At 35.6% G+C, this 15,048-nt stretch overlaps 1 protein-coding gene across 5 annotated transcripts in view; it reads left to right on the top strand.

The window, feature by feature from the left end:
- GABRG2 (gamma-aminobutyric acid type A receptor subunit gamma2) overlaps nt 1–14,827 on the top strand; it is a 69,986-nt gene extending 55,159 nt beyond the window's left edge. Inside the window, exons 7-10 of one of the 5 annotated variants that reach the window (XM_075509494.1) lie at nt 8,728–8,880; nt 10,949–11,154; nt 13,047–13,070; nt 14,552–14,827. In XM_075509494.1, the coding sequence (XP_075365609.1) occupies nt 8,728–8,880; nt 10,949–11,154; nt 13,047–13,070; nt 14,552–14,827 (659 nt within the window). Of the gene's footprint in view, nt 1–8,727; nt 8,881–10,948; nt 11,155–13,046; nt 13,071–13,835; nt 13,854–14,551 lie in introns of all 5 variants that reach the window. The other 4 variants (XM_075509496.1, XM_075509495.1, XM_075509497.1 and 1 more) reach the window with 4 other exon arrangements.
- Nucleotides 14,828–15,048: the final 221 nt, after the last annotated feature.

Below are 15,048 nucleotides of genomic sequence, written 5' to 3' on the forward strand. Positions count from 1 at the left end.
CTCTTCATGTGATAAATGACCAATTTTAGAAGTACTGTTTCATTAGTACTGAACTGGAGAGACTTAAGAACTTTCTGATCTGAAGAAGAAAAAGCCATCAAAAATAGGTCACTTCAGGTTTTATACAAGAGAATAATTTGAATAGGTTAAATCTGAATCCTCGCAGAAAATTATGTGTTTAGAAAAAATATGTTTTCCTCATACCACCATAACAGTACAAGACATCTCACTGAACTGCATTTTCAGGCTGACTCAGTACCCTCACCAAGACAGTAAATGCCAGCAGAATTCCAAATATAGACCCTGTCAAGGCAAGAAAAGAGATGGGGACAAAAGCCAAATGAAGATGCATCTGGACAAATACAGCAATCTTAAACTATTTACATGATTTTTCATCCTAGATTACAGTGGCACTGTACAATGTAGTTTACAGTCTGACACCGGCCTGATTTGGGAGAGAGAGTTCTGACTCTGGTCTCCCATTCTCTCCTTTTCCTGCTTTTGCTGAGGGCAGTAATCTGCATCCAGCCGCTGCTGAGCAGAGCATACACCAAAGCTCTGGTACCATCACCTGTTTTGACATGAAAGAGAGAAGGCTTTGTCCATATTTTACCATTCCTTTTTTTTATTAATTTTATTTCTCCACTTGTAGCCATTTTTGGGTAACCCTGCTGCCCTCCAGTGTGTCAGAAGTGGAAGAAGGGCACACAATATGAAGGAAATTGGTTGTTTTACAGGCAATGCCCCACAAGCTTACCAACTGGTTATTATTTATTATTACAGAATATCTGTATGAAAATGGCACCAAGTCTGACTCTTGTTTAAAGAAGAAGGATGCATTTAGGATCCTTTTGGTCCCGTTTGCTATTATTTTTATAGTCAGTACTGGTCCAGTAGGTTGGCATTTTAAGAGCTAGAAAGAATTAGAAGTTCATCTGGATTCAGTAGGATTTGGGTACATAGCTCCAGCCCAGAAATGTAAGGCACTGAACTAATACACAGCAAGATGCAATAATGCCAGGTCTAGAGAAATAACAGATGTTTTTCACATGTTCTAGAAATCTGAATATTGCAGACTTAGCCAATAAACCCTTTGGGTCTGGGATCATCTTGTTTTATGTGTAGGTACACCATGAAACAAACTGGTCAATGAGAAAAGCCTTTCAGTTCTGTTAAAATATTTTAGACATTTTTAAAAACTTTTTTTTTTCAAATTCATCATAAGTGTCTTTTTTTTTTTAAATACAATTAATTCAGAGTGAGAGTTCACTTAGAGTACTGACAACAATGAACTTACAACAAAGCTCCTAATTAAGGGTAGTAGGAAGGAGTATTTCTAGATATACTTCCTATCTAGGAAGTATTAGAAATACTTCCTAAAAGGAAGTATTTATAGAAATCATGTTACTATTTTAATGGTATTTCCATGTACCATGACTAAAACTAAGAAAACATATCTTTCGCATTAAACTACTATTTACCTGTTCATTCTTTTAAAAAAACCAAACAGTGCTAGCTGTGATCTCTGCCTAACAGAAAATGAGACTGTTGGCCATGTTAACAGTAAAAGAGAGAGAGAGAACAAGGATGTATCTATTAGTTATTTATGAGGAAAAGAAGATAAATTCTGCTGCCACAGTTGTTCTTCATTAACAATTTATGCAGTTTATACTCATTACTTGTAGCACAGAGGTGACGTTACTTTGGTAATATTTCTATCATACAGGAGTCGGTTTAGTGCTTATGACTGCTTCTCTATTAACAGACCTGTAGAAGTCAGTTATGCCATTTGAGTGTTTGTATAAACACTCAATGGGGAGAATAATTAGAAATTTTTAAGATTTGGTTTTCCACTGGCAGACTTGCAATCATTTCTCATTTCTATTCTGAGGTGACAGTGCCCTCCTGTGGCACGTTTTTTTTAATTTGCTTTTTTCCTATGTACATGCCATCCAGAAAGATGAACTGGATAGGGTTTCGCATATATAAAAGAGTCATTTATTTATGTACTTGTTTATATGAGTTAATTTTGAGAAAACGTTCCATTTCTATCTATATTTTCATATTATTCTCTAAACAAATCTTTTAAGAGTTCTTGCTCTTTTCTGTATGGTTTCTGTGTAAAATTAGGAGAGGAAAAAACACTGGAAATCTGGACAGCTGGTGCATGTCTGGCTCTGTATGAACCATGTGGCCGCTATTGGCCACACTAACAAAATTGTGCCTATTAGTTACCATATAAACAGTGACCTACATTAATCCTAGTTGCTAGTCATTTGATCAGTCCTTAAAGAACAAATGATGGCCTGAAATTTTGGGAGAGTTTGGCTCATACATCACTCTCTTCCTGTCTTTTTTTTTTCTCGGCAGTTTCACAAATTCACCTAGTAGAGGAATACTTCAAGTTTTAAAAAGATATAATAAAGATGCTTGGTAGCATGTTCCTGCTAATTATTGATTCATCATCAATATTCCCCCATGTAATTTATTTTCTCCACAGATTTTTACATTTCAGGCATAAAAAGCACTAAATTATAAACATTATCAGAATTACTAAAACACACATTGATTTTCATACTACTAAACACTGGTAAAAATATTTAAGGTAACCAAATACTCAAGGAAAATCCTGTTCAGACCCTGGGATAGAACACATCCAGTTCCTGGGGGAGAAGAACTCCACAATGAAGCTCCCTGACATCATGGAGTCAGCATGAGGTGAGGAGCTCACATGCTGTATACTTTCAGCACACAGAGAAATTCTGGAGATTTTAGGTAGTGGACTGTATAATGGAACAAATAAAGTTTGAGAAGAACAGAGCCACCTCTACCATCCATCTGTTTTTGCTGTGCCCTTCAGAGTGGTGCATTGCTTCATAAGAAACAGAGATAGCACAGGGCTAGTCAGAATAAAGTCTTCTTACAAACTCTCAAAAAACTTATGTCTATGGACACATCTATGCACACATGGGTTGTTTTCCAAAACTTTTAACTTAGCCATGAAAGATTCTCACAGAAATGCCAACAGGTAAAAAGGCCAGCCCTTCAGCTAATTGAATTTCTCTGTTCAAAACTCCATATATTTAACAGAAATGAAACACTGAATTTTCTCCACTCCAAAACTACCTATGAGAATGAACTGAAATGACACATACAAATGACTTGACCAGGCGGCCAACATTTTTGAAGCTCTTCTGCGGTTCTTTTAATAATTTAAATCTAGCAGTGTTTTAAACAACAGAAAACAGAACCTTATAATAGTAAGTGTGAGACAACCTCAGCTATAAGTGTTGCTACCTGAACTATAATTAAGACACCAATTTCCTGTGATGTTAGAAAGCTGTTCTTTTCTCTAGCATTTGTACTAGCTTCCAAATCACTTCTGAGTACAAATTAGAGGCTTGTTTCCCCAGTACCTTACACTTCGCACAGTCACTTAAACACGCATAAAGAGAGTGCTAATGGGTATAATTTCCCATTCACTTCGCACAGGTATAAATGATTCCACAACCAGGAAGCAATGAAGGATCACACCCACTGTGCTGATTAAATCAGTTAAGTGCAGTGTACATTCCCCCTGGCTATGCCTCCTGGCACGACTAATTCCTTCTATTGAACCTTTGGGACTTGGGCCAGGACATATGCACAGATGGTTCCTCAAATCAGGAATTCGCTTCCCCTACTGTCTAACAGAGCCTGAATCCTGGTATTCAAATTACTGTATCACACAAATGTATGCTAGGAGGAACTTCTCAGTTTCCAAAGTTCACATAGACTGCTTTGAGTCTGTGTAAATTAGGATGGCACAGGACTGTTAGAAAGAAAACCTTTTGCAAGGGCTTACTAAGGTCGTGATCACTGGATACTGATGGTATGCATCTGCTTTACAAAATACATCCTACTCTAGAAAGTGACTTTAAGGCCCATGCACTTTCTCTGTGTGCAGCAGGGATTATTGCCAACAAGAGAAATCTTCAACTTCCCATTCAGAGTAGCAGTGCGAAGGTTCTGTGGATCACGTCAGAACCCTGCCCTGCATCTGTGATCTTCCAAACATAATTGGCAGGAATATGCATTTAGTAGAAAACATGATATGAGTATTTATATGTGAGGATAAACATGACCTGGATAGCATTTTCCTGAGGGACTGCATTCTGGTTTAAATATATGTCACTGAAGAAACTGATTAACTGGTTATCATATCTTCAGATGAAGAAGACTATGTCTATCTATCTATCTATCAAAACATAGATGAATACAGAGGAATAGGAGAAATACATGTATTTATACAGAGAGAGAGAGAGAGAGAGAGATGAGGTCTAAATATATTAAAGATGACTTAGTATGCTCTTCAATGTAATAAGATTATTTTTTCCAGGGAAATTTTGTATTTCTTTAAAAATTGAAAATTGACTAGGTACTATTTTCTAGACATATGTAATAGTTATAAATACACCTTAGAATGGGCAGCAGGACTATAAGGTCTCTGGTGAAAGGCTAAGTAATCCAAAATCTTCTAATTAGGGTGCCAAATGTTAAGTATTTATATTGTCTTACAAAGACACTGCCAGGTTGCATTATCATTCATTTCTAGAAAAATCCAAAAGTATATTAGCCCTCCAAACAGCAATGTGGCAATCTGAGAAGCTTTCTTGCTGCAGTAGACAATATTGGATAAACAAGAGCCAGAGCTCAGGGAAAGAGGATGAAGTAATAATGAAAAGATTATCAATTTGCCAAGTGAGGGCTAATGAATGAAACTGTGCTAAGGATCAAGCCTGGCCACTTTTTACTAAAATAAGGTCTTAGTTTGACAGCTTCATGCAGGCATCACACCAGGAGTGAAAAATCACCTCAGGCACAAAGATAATCTGAAAATAACAGAGAGTATTTAAGGTGGTCCCAGCTGAAGAGCAGAGAAGTCCATGAATAGAGTCAGAAAAAACAAATGTGGATAAAAATAGGGCTGGGGCAAGATTCCATCATGAAAGGTGTGATTAAAGCAAAGTACTGTCAAGTGCATGTTCCACAGAGGATTTAATGCATTTTACGTTTTGGATGTACGTGTTATGACAACTGATACTAGGTCCTAAATTGCACACCTTTGGTCTTGCATTAATTTTTATGCTGAGAGTACTTTTCTTATTCAAAATCTCAGAAGGCCTGCTGTTATATCATTCCAACATCACTTACATAAACTAGACAATACCAGCAAGATGCTTCTCTGGAGCATCCCACCACTTAGTCATGTTTTCCTTAATGCTTTATTTACAATAGTTCATATTACATCAGGGCTATAAGAGATATTCAGTACATTACAGAATTATTGGCTTACCTTGTCGTGGCATTTCCTAACTTATATTTGTTATTCTCACTCTTATCTTGAAAAAAATCATCAGTATAACCCACTTCCCAAAATCCCAACCAAGCAAGGTAAGAAATAAACAAAACACCTCTCTGTGATACTAACATTATTCCTTTCTTTAGAAAGATTATTTGAAATAGTGGAATTTACTCCACAACGCAACAGTGTCTGCAGCACCAGCAGGCTTTCAGATTAGAAAGCAACATGTAATTTAAAAGAATTTATGCATCCTTGACTGAATCTTCAGTCTGGTCAACTCCACACTGCCTGGCAAGTTATAGTTGACACTGAAGTTTTTACTTTACTTTACTGAAGCATTTACTTTTACTCTGATTTAACTTCTCCATTAGTAGAAACCTTAAAGCCCATATAAAGTATATATGGTCTCTAATTTCCTTGAGCTTTCAGTAAAATGTTTCCAGTTCTACAAGGCATGAGAAATAAGGTCTGCCAGAATAATTCTGTGGACTTTGTCTATAAATATCAGGAGCTGATACAGTGTTTCCTGTGGATATCATCCTGGAGTGTTTTGGATTTTTTTACACATATATCCATTAGGAAAGAAAGTCTTTGCATAAAGGAAGGTGCAATAAAATTTGTGAGGGTTAAACAAAATCCAGAACAATTACATCACTTTTAAACTTTTTGGAACATGTTAGCAGAGATATGCTATTTCTAAACATAGTTGGTTAAGAAGTCCAGTGTTTAAAAAAAAAAAAAAAAAAAAGGCAGAGGGAATTGTGTTCAATTAGATATAAAACACTTCCACCTGGAGTGTCTCCAGTTTGTGTAGCAAATGCTCAGTGACAGGACACTGCTTTTGGTCTATGGAAATGGATTGTCCTCTGAAGTGCATCTTTGAGATGACAGAGAATTCAAAGTAATGTTTCATTGCTGCTGAATGGACTGAGGCCTTTACAAGTTGGTTAACATTTTAAAAGCTCTTATGCATTACATTTTGAACAAAAAATATTTTTATTTTAAAATAATGCATAAAATATTGTAAAAATATTATTGTAGTAGCTTACTGCACAAAAACCACTCCTTCCATTAAGGGAAAAATCCAAACAAGTCTCCATGGAGACCAGATGATCACCAACAAGCTTTCTAGAAAAAACATGATAAAACAATGTATGCAGAAACGGTCTATAAAATGGAAGGACTGAGGCTACTCTCTCTATATACACATATATATATATATATTTATATGTTATCCACACCACCATTTAGCTTGGTTTGCATATGCTGTTATTGAACAAGGACAATGCATGAAGTCTTTGCAGTATGCCTTGGTCTAGGTCATCTGGATTTATCTGTTTGTTTTCTCAGCACAGGCGCTGAGTTTTGGATTTGACTCTAATACCTGTAAGAAAGTGCTGGCTTGTGTACTAGATTCTGATATTTTCTGTTCTTTTGAATAAAAGATCCTACAAGGCAAGAGTGCTAGAACTACCAAAACAGTTGGGCAAAAAGACCTGTCCAAGTACAGGACAAAAAAATGTGGAGAAAGTAGTTACCTAGGATATATGTCTGTTCAGCTACTCCAAAAGACTCTATAGCAGCTGCAGCTTCAGAAAAAGAAGCAATAACAGAAGGAAAACATCTGATTTTTTATTTTCAATTCTGAGCTAATCTTTTGTACTTTTTTATATTCTCATCTATGTTCAGGTTTATATTTCACCTCTTTCTCCTGGTAATTTTTTGTCTGATTAAAGTAATATAATAACACTGAGCATGAAAACAGCCTTCCCCTTAAAACTGTTTGCATGGAAGTAATACAGCTACTGCTTAAAGTAATCTCTACCATAGTATAGCAGGAGAATAAAAACAATTTTGAAATACCAATGTTATTAATAGTATATATGAAGGTGAATGAATAAAAAAGTTAATTCCCCAAACTAACAAAATAATCACTTCTCAGGAAGTCCATACATGATCCAGAGAGATGAAGAATGAATCATACTGTAATTTTATGGCTTCAGTTTTACAGTGTTCCTGATCAGTGGTGGTTTTTTGGTTTTGTTTTTTTTGGTATATGAAGGACATACACATATAATGCAAATGTATCTGTGAATTAAGGGGATAATCAGGCTGTAGTTAATAAAATTGGTTGCTCATACTCAGCTATATCTCCTTGTAAACCACACTTATAGAATTTGTTGTTTATGTTTTTGGTTTAATTATAACATAATATAATTAAATTAAAACCAGTTAATCCCTGGGATACAGACATTTGCATTGAAAAAAAAATAATATAACAAAGAAGCATCAGCTGAAAAATGATCTCTGAAGTTTCTTCTGTGACCAGGTTCAAAGAGATTATTCTTGGGGAAATTAAAATTTTAATTATGCCTGAAATCAGAGAACTCAATGTTAACTAAAGGTACTGATCTAAACAGAATACACATTAGCTACAGAATCTCTTTGATAACGCTGGAAAACTATCTCACTCTGAATTTGCAAATCCTATTCTGTTTCACTTTGAGACTTCTCTGGACTGCATTTCACTGAATTGCAATGAAGTCTTTTGTAGCCTGGGGTTCTGTAGTTCTTTTGCAATCAAGATTTCCCAGGAGTGCTGTAATCTGAAGTAAAGATGAGAAGTAGGCTTTTTTAGTTTAGAAAAAATACATCAAAAAGTGAAGCTTTGCTGTAATTCCTAAATCCAGATGGAATTTACTTAATAGTTTGAGAGGGGAAAAATCCTGGAAAAAGAATCACAAAACTATTGAACAGGAATGAGGTGTTATGCACACCAGAGTAACATACAGCCTGGCTTTTTTGGGCACTTAGATATGTGGGTTCAAATCCTTTTAGAGGAGATAATACAACAGAAGATCTGCAGGCAAATAAAAAATTAATTACTGACACAGCCTAGCCCTGAAGAATAGTTGAGAACGTGAATAATTTAGAAAGTACATCTGAAAGCATGCATTATTTGAGAGCAGAGCTGAGAGCATGCTAACAGGGACAGCATGGTGACTGGAGGTTTGCTGGACCACCATCACTCACTCAGTTGCTGTAAGAGGACTATACCAGGCATTTGCAAGTTACGAGGAACGACTTGGGTAGAAAGAAGCCTGCTGTGCTATGCAAGGAAGGTTACCCTTGAAATCTTAAAGTACAAGTTACCTAAGTGAACCTGCAAGAATGTTTACTTTCATAGTGTGGAAAATCCACCAGTTCTTGAGCTATACCAGTGTTGAAGAAGAGGTATGCATGTATTTGCCATCATTATATCTGGTGAATCAGTTTAATATATATACCCCAGACATAGAGTAGGAAAACCCTAGCTATTATATAGAAATTCTGTGTTGGGTTTTTAACATATTATTTTAACTCAGTATGCTTTTATTTTACAGGAGACTATGTAGTCATGTCTGTTTACTTTAACCTGAGCAGGAGAATGGGTTATTTCACTATTCAGACCTACATTCCCTGCACACTTATTGTTGTGTTGTCCTGGGTCTCCTTCTGGATTAATAAGGATGCAGTTCCAGCCAGAACATCATTGGGTGAGTTGTTTTTTCTTCCTTTTATTCAAGCGTTATGGTGTTTAACTGACACCTCTGCGGATCACCAGTTTTTAAGAGGAGAGACAATTTCACATGAGCTGTCCTTGTTTGGAAGGATGTAGTCATTTCCAAGGAATAACATAGCCTAAACCATATTTGCATCTCTTCCTTTTTACTGTGTCAGATCCCTAACTCGGAGTATTGTAGATTGCCTACAATAAAAACTTTTGCATCTTTTCTGATGACAGCAGTATTTTTTATAAACATCAAGACAATGGGGAAAATTGCTGGATTAGAGGCAGGCATGCATTAGTTTTACTTGCTCTACTTCCATATCACAGTGACTAGCAATACAAATGAAACAAATACAAAGAAGGAATCAATCTTTCTGGCTGTGTGCCATAGTTGTAAAAAGGGGAGAATGTAGCACCCTGACTTCTACTTTAGGGACCAACAATTAAATGTAGCCTTCAGGCCACAAAATCAACTGAATTTGGTGGTATCTAAAATCCTATACATGAAAACGCAACATGCAATTAATCAGAATTAGCAATTTCCACACAATTAGCAACTCTTCCACAAATAAACTAACAGAGACCAAATTAACCTTGCTTGTGCAAAGCAGCTGTAGCTGTAAGAATTAGCAAAGTAGAAACATTCAACTAGAGAAAGTTAAACACATTTTTTACTTCTGCATTAAATCCACACAAGTGAGAATCGTTTTAGTTTTTCCTTCTGCATTTTCTTTTCTTGACAGAACTACAGCACAGAGCACTGGAGTGCAAAATGAGGGACAGCAGTTTCATTCCAGAACTCCCTTGAAAGATACACAGGAATAGAGGACCAGTGTCTCCCATGACAGAAAGTTTTAAGCATTTTATTGCCTTTTGCATGTCCTCTCTAAAAAGAGGTTATAAAATCTGCTTTAAAGAAGTATAAAATTAATTAAAGGCATTCAGCTGTTATTTTAAATTTTACTTAGATCTACAAAAGAGACCAGGTCCCTCTGTTGAGAATTAGTCTATTTGTACCACTGAGGAGGTAAAGTCAGTGGTATGAAATTTGCCATACAAAATGTGATGGATTTTAACTGTTCTGATGCATTTTTAATGTTCTTCACATCATAGTACAGGGAATAAAGTTCTGAAAGGAGAAGGGATGGTGAGGCATGTCACAGTACTTCTCAGTTACAGACTACAGTCACTTATGAAGGCCAGAAGAGATACTGCTCTGGCACAGAGAGAAATCTGACCTCACAGTGTTACAATTATAAGGAGCCCTGAGGAGAGACTCTCCCTTCCAGGTTTATATGCAAGAAATCACTTAAATAATGTGCAGCAGACAATTTGTGTGAGGCTAGCAACTTTTGCATACAACTAGAATGCATTTAGGCAAGAGAAAGGAAACAGATTTATTTCTTTATGTAGCACACATACAAATCTACACACATTTTGTCCTGAAGTTCCTGCTGGATTACATGCTTTCTTAAGAATTTTCATGAATTTCTACCTCATATAATGGCTGCAAGTGTGTCTCTCACTGACCCTGGTATCATTACCCTGCAACTGAATATAAGCAAAACTTATCCCAACAGCACAAAAAGTTTGAGATTGGTCTTGAGGTTACTTTGAAGAATGGAGTAAAGTGATTTTTATTCTCCACCATTATATTCTCACTCTGACACAAGTTCTCTTCTCTCTAGCTGTTTAAGGGCTTGAGCACACAAACCCTAAAACTAAATTTCTCAATTAAAAATAAATAAAAGCCCCCTAGAAGTAAACTATGAAACTAAAAAACTAAATTAAATTTCTTAGAATCAGAATCCATCTAACCAAAGTATTCTGCAGAGCAGCACTTGCAGTGACCATGCAAAAATGTTTCATACCCCGTGTTAATCCTCGAAGCTCTCATTGAATCCACATTTCACTGCTGGGATGTGCTGTTTAATATCTTTGCTATATGTTTGAAGTCCAGGCATACTTCAAAACCAGTCAGGGAGAGATAACTTGCAAAATCAGTTTGTTACTTGAAGTAATAATATTTCTGTTGTTTTTTATCTATCTACCAGGTATTACAACTGTCCTGACAATGACCACCCTAAGTACAATTGCTCGTAAATCTCTTCCCAAAGTCTCCTATGTGACAGCGATGGATCTTTTTGTGTCAGTCTGCTTTATTTTTGTTTTCTCTGCATTGGTGGAATATGGAACTTTGCACTACTTTGTCAGCAACAGAAAGCCAAGCAAGGATAAAGACAAAAAGAAGAAAAATCCAGTATGTATCTTTTTACCAGCAAGGTCTAAAATGCAATTAGATTTTCTGAGAGAGCATTTAAATCCCTCTTTATGCTTGTACTTTCTTTTCAGAATTTGCTATGACATATATACTCTTCCTTTGTATTAATAAGAATGCAAACATTCACCTTGAGAATGAAAAGCTCATTCTCATATATATTATGGTTGTCTGGATGCCAGAGAAACTAATTTCTTAGAATAAGGATCCTTTTAACCAGCATTCTGCAAATCACAACTATCACCAAAACCATTATTTATGTTATAAATAGAGCTCTTGCTGTGACCTTTATGGAAGAACTGTCAGTTTCTCTGTCTTAGCTTTAGCAATATTCTCTGCCATTAACTTATGTCCTTATTATTGACATGACTGTTTTTCTTAGTATCAGGACTACAGTTAAACTTTTATATTCAAACTATGGAGTATGCTTTTTCTAATTTCCCCTTAGGCATCTGTTTCCTTTTCATTGTCTCCTTATCTTCTTTTTCTTGTATTTCTTACCTCCTTTATCTACTTCTCTCCCTTAGAAAGTGATTTGGCTAGCAGTTTACAATGTCACTTATGGATGCATGCTACACAATAATAAAAAAATGCATATAATAGCCACAATAAAAAAATATCCTGGAAATACCTTCAGTAGGGGTTTGGGGTTTTGCCCAGATAGGGAAAAAGTTTGTTGCTTATTTTGTCTAGGACAGATTTCTCCTTGCCTTTTGCAACTGAGCTGAAAAGTCTGTTGTCTGGAATCTCTGAGGTGAAAAGAATTAGTGTAAAATCCTAGAGGGAAAAGTAGCCTAATCATCTACAAAAAAACCCAAATATGCCTGTGAAAAATGTGAAGAACAAGTGTTTTACATTAATAGAGAGTATTTTCAAATCCATTTCAGGCATCTAGGAAACAATGGAGTCACTTGGATTTGCTCTGCTAAAATCTTCAAGGACTTTTGAAGATATTATCTTTTAGTTATAACATACAGCACAAAAAGAATATAGAAAAAATAGTAATTAAAGAACCTTTTATTACACATTATTGCTATAATTTCAACTTTAAAAGCTGTTGAGAATTGAAAAGTAGACTCAAAAAAAAAAAAGAAAAAAAAGTACTCTGTAGTGGATGAACAGCCAGAAAAACATCTGCAAGACTGTAGAGGAAGAACTCTCACCTAACTTTAGGTATGCTAAAGTTGGATTTGATCATAGGCCTCTCTCTTTGTCAAAAGAAAGAAAGAGGCACTTCCAGAGGGTGATGCGTCCTGGCCTGTCTTAGGCCGAACTGAAAGGCTGTCTGTGTGCATGTGTGTCTTTCACAGTCAATTAAAGGAGCAAAGATTAACTATCTCAAATTTAGTTGTCTCACTTAAAGGTGTCCATATAAGGGCAGATTACTTGTTCTTTGCATTACTTATCTGTGAGCATTTGGGGACAAACAGAACTATAAACAATTGCCTGGATCCTAATCACAGAGTCTAAAAAACTTAAAAGTAGAGTGTTCAGGACCCAGTCTGCAGGTAAAAAGAATTTTTTCTAAAAAGTGTTATTATAAACTGTGAATGGTCTCTTTCAAAACAGTTCAACATAAAAGACTGGAATCCTCCCAGAATATGAAAAGATCTAAATGGAGTTTGATATCTTATGTCTTTGGCCCAGATGTAGTTACAAGACAGTGAGAAGTAAAAAATGTGGGGGTTTTATATTACAGATACTTGTTTAAATTGCTATTATCCCAACCCTTCTATAAATTTAGTTCTTTTTGACTTACTATGTTTTAGAAACATATTTTTAATTTACATTATTTTTGTCTCTTTCTTTGTTTCCTTCTTTCTTTTATTTAAAACAAAACCCTCTGATTCTCTTTTCTGTCTACAAAATGAAAGCTTCTTCGGATGTTTTCCTTCAAGGTATAATGTTTTTTGGAATGGAAATTCACTGCATGCGACTGCTGAATTTAACTATTAGAGCTTATATGAGAGTGGTGTTTTGTTGTTTTTTTGTTTTTTTTTTTTTTTTTTTTTTTTATGAGACATCTAAGCATTCTACTGAAAGTAACTTCCTAATTAAGTAGAATGGTTACATATTTCTAAACAATTTGTAGAGTTGATTCAGCAGCCCAAATACTGATTCACTATGGTTCTGAGCTTACCTAAGTTCAAGAGTGACCAACATTATTGGATCGCATGAATTAAGAGAGTTTAATGTTAAAACATTTCTGCTCCTCTCTTTCTCAATTTGCCATGGGATCCAATAGCACCAGCTACACCAGAAACCTGCAATGCACCCTTTTAGAACTCAACTCTGACCCCGTCTTCTTAACCTTTGTGATTTCACTTCAAATTATAAAACCAAATCTGTTCTGATGTTGACCTGAACAAAATTCAATGTCATCATCAATTACTCAAATGCTGTTCCTTATGCAAAAAAGTCAGAGTTTTGAAAGGGTTTAAGATGCATATATGTTTTTAATGCTGTCACTGGATCAACACACTCTTAGCAAATTAGCAAATATATCTAGCTATGTTCCACATCCAAACCTTATCTTCATTCAGAAATGCAGAGATTTCATCAAAAAAAACCCAGGGAAAAAAAGAAACCACATAAAATAAAACCCAAGAAATTTACATACTTATGGAATGGTATTGTTGTTATTTTACCCTAATAACTATCAGCAGCAAATTTCAATGCCTGTCATCCTGGTGTTCACCAAGTGCTCAAATGTGTTTTAAATGCTTAATTTGGTCAATTCATTCCAAATATATATGTGTATATATGTACAGCTACTATATAAAATTTGGAACATGTTGAACCTTCTAGTTGGTAAACATTAGTAGATGGTGAACTGCATATATTCAAACAATTGGAGAGTCTTATAGAGATTCTCCTAACGTTATTCAAAAGACCCAGGTTTTGCCTTTTTCCTGTATATAAATTTGCTCCTGTCTCAACACAAACCAGCCCTATATTAAAATCCTGCATTTCCAATTGATTATTTCAGTTCCTTCCATGTACAATACACAAATTTAGATGTCAAGCAGCTATGTAAAATATAAAACACAAAAGAAATTCAAAATGCCATCAATTACATTCCTGAACATTTCCTTTAACCTCTAATGTTTACTTTACTTTGGCTTTAAAGCTAATTGTCCACAGCTGTTAACTTTATATTGATTTGTGCTGCTTTCCTGTAAAGTTGAAGTGTATGATGCAATTGATTTTACTAAGTTCAAGGTAATATTACCATTAGAACTCCTCAGCAATTTCCCATGTACCCCATGCAGAACCATCATTCACGTGTTGACCATTAGTCTCTATCTCCCTGTTGGTCTGGTGATAATAACAGTCTCTCCCTCCTGCCATCTTTTTCTTTTTTTGCCACTCACCTTAGGCACCTACAATTGACATCCGGCCTCGATCAGCTACTATTCAAATGAACAATGCTACACACCTCCAAGAAAGGGATGAAGAATATGGGTATGAGTGTCTTGATGGCAAGGACTGTGCCAGTTTTTTTTGCTGCTTTGAGGATTGTCGAACGGGAGCATGGAGGCATGGAAGAATACATATCCGCATTGCCAAAATGGACTCCTATGCCCGCATCTTCTTCCCAACTGCCTTCTGTTTGTTTAACCTGGTGTATTGGGTATCATATCTTTACCTTTAAAAGCAGAAGGAAATCAGTGATATGAGCCTTACTCACTGAATTTCTTAGAGAGATGGTTTCCTAAGTCCACTTGAAGTATTTACGACACGCTTTATAGTGGTCTGAATTCTTTAGTGCCATAACCCAGTAAATATCAATCATATCATTTGTCCAAAAATTGCCATCAGGTTATTGTGACTTAAACGTCCATTCAACATGCCAAAATAATTTGAAATAAAAAT

The sequence above is a fragment of the Mycteria americana genome, chromosome 8, assembly GCF_035582795.1.
Source record: "Mycteria americana isolate JAX WOST 10 ecotype Jacksonville Zoo and Gardens chromosome 8, USCA_MyAme_1.0, whole genome shotgun sequence".
Lineage (NCBI taxonomy): Eukaryota > Metazoa > Chordata > Aves > Ciconiiformes > Ciconiidae > Mycteria > Mycteria americana.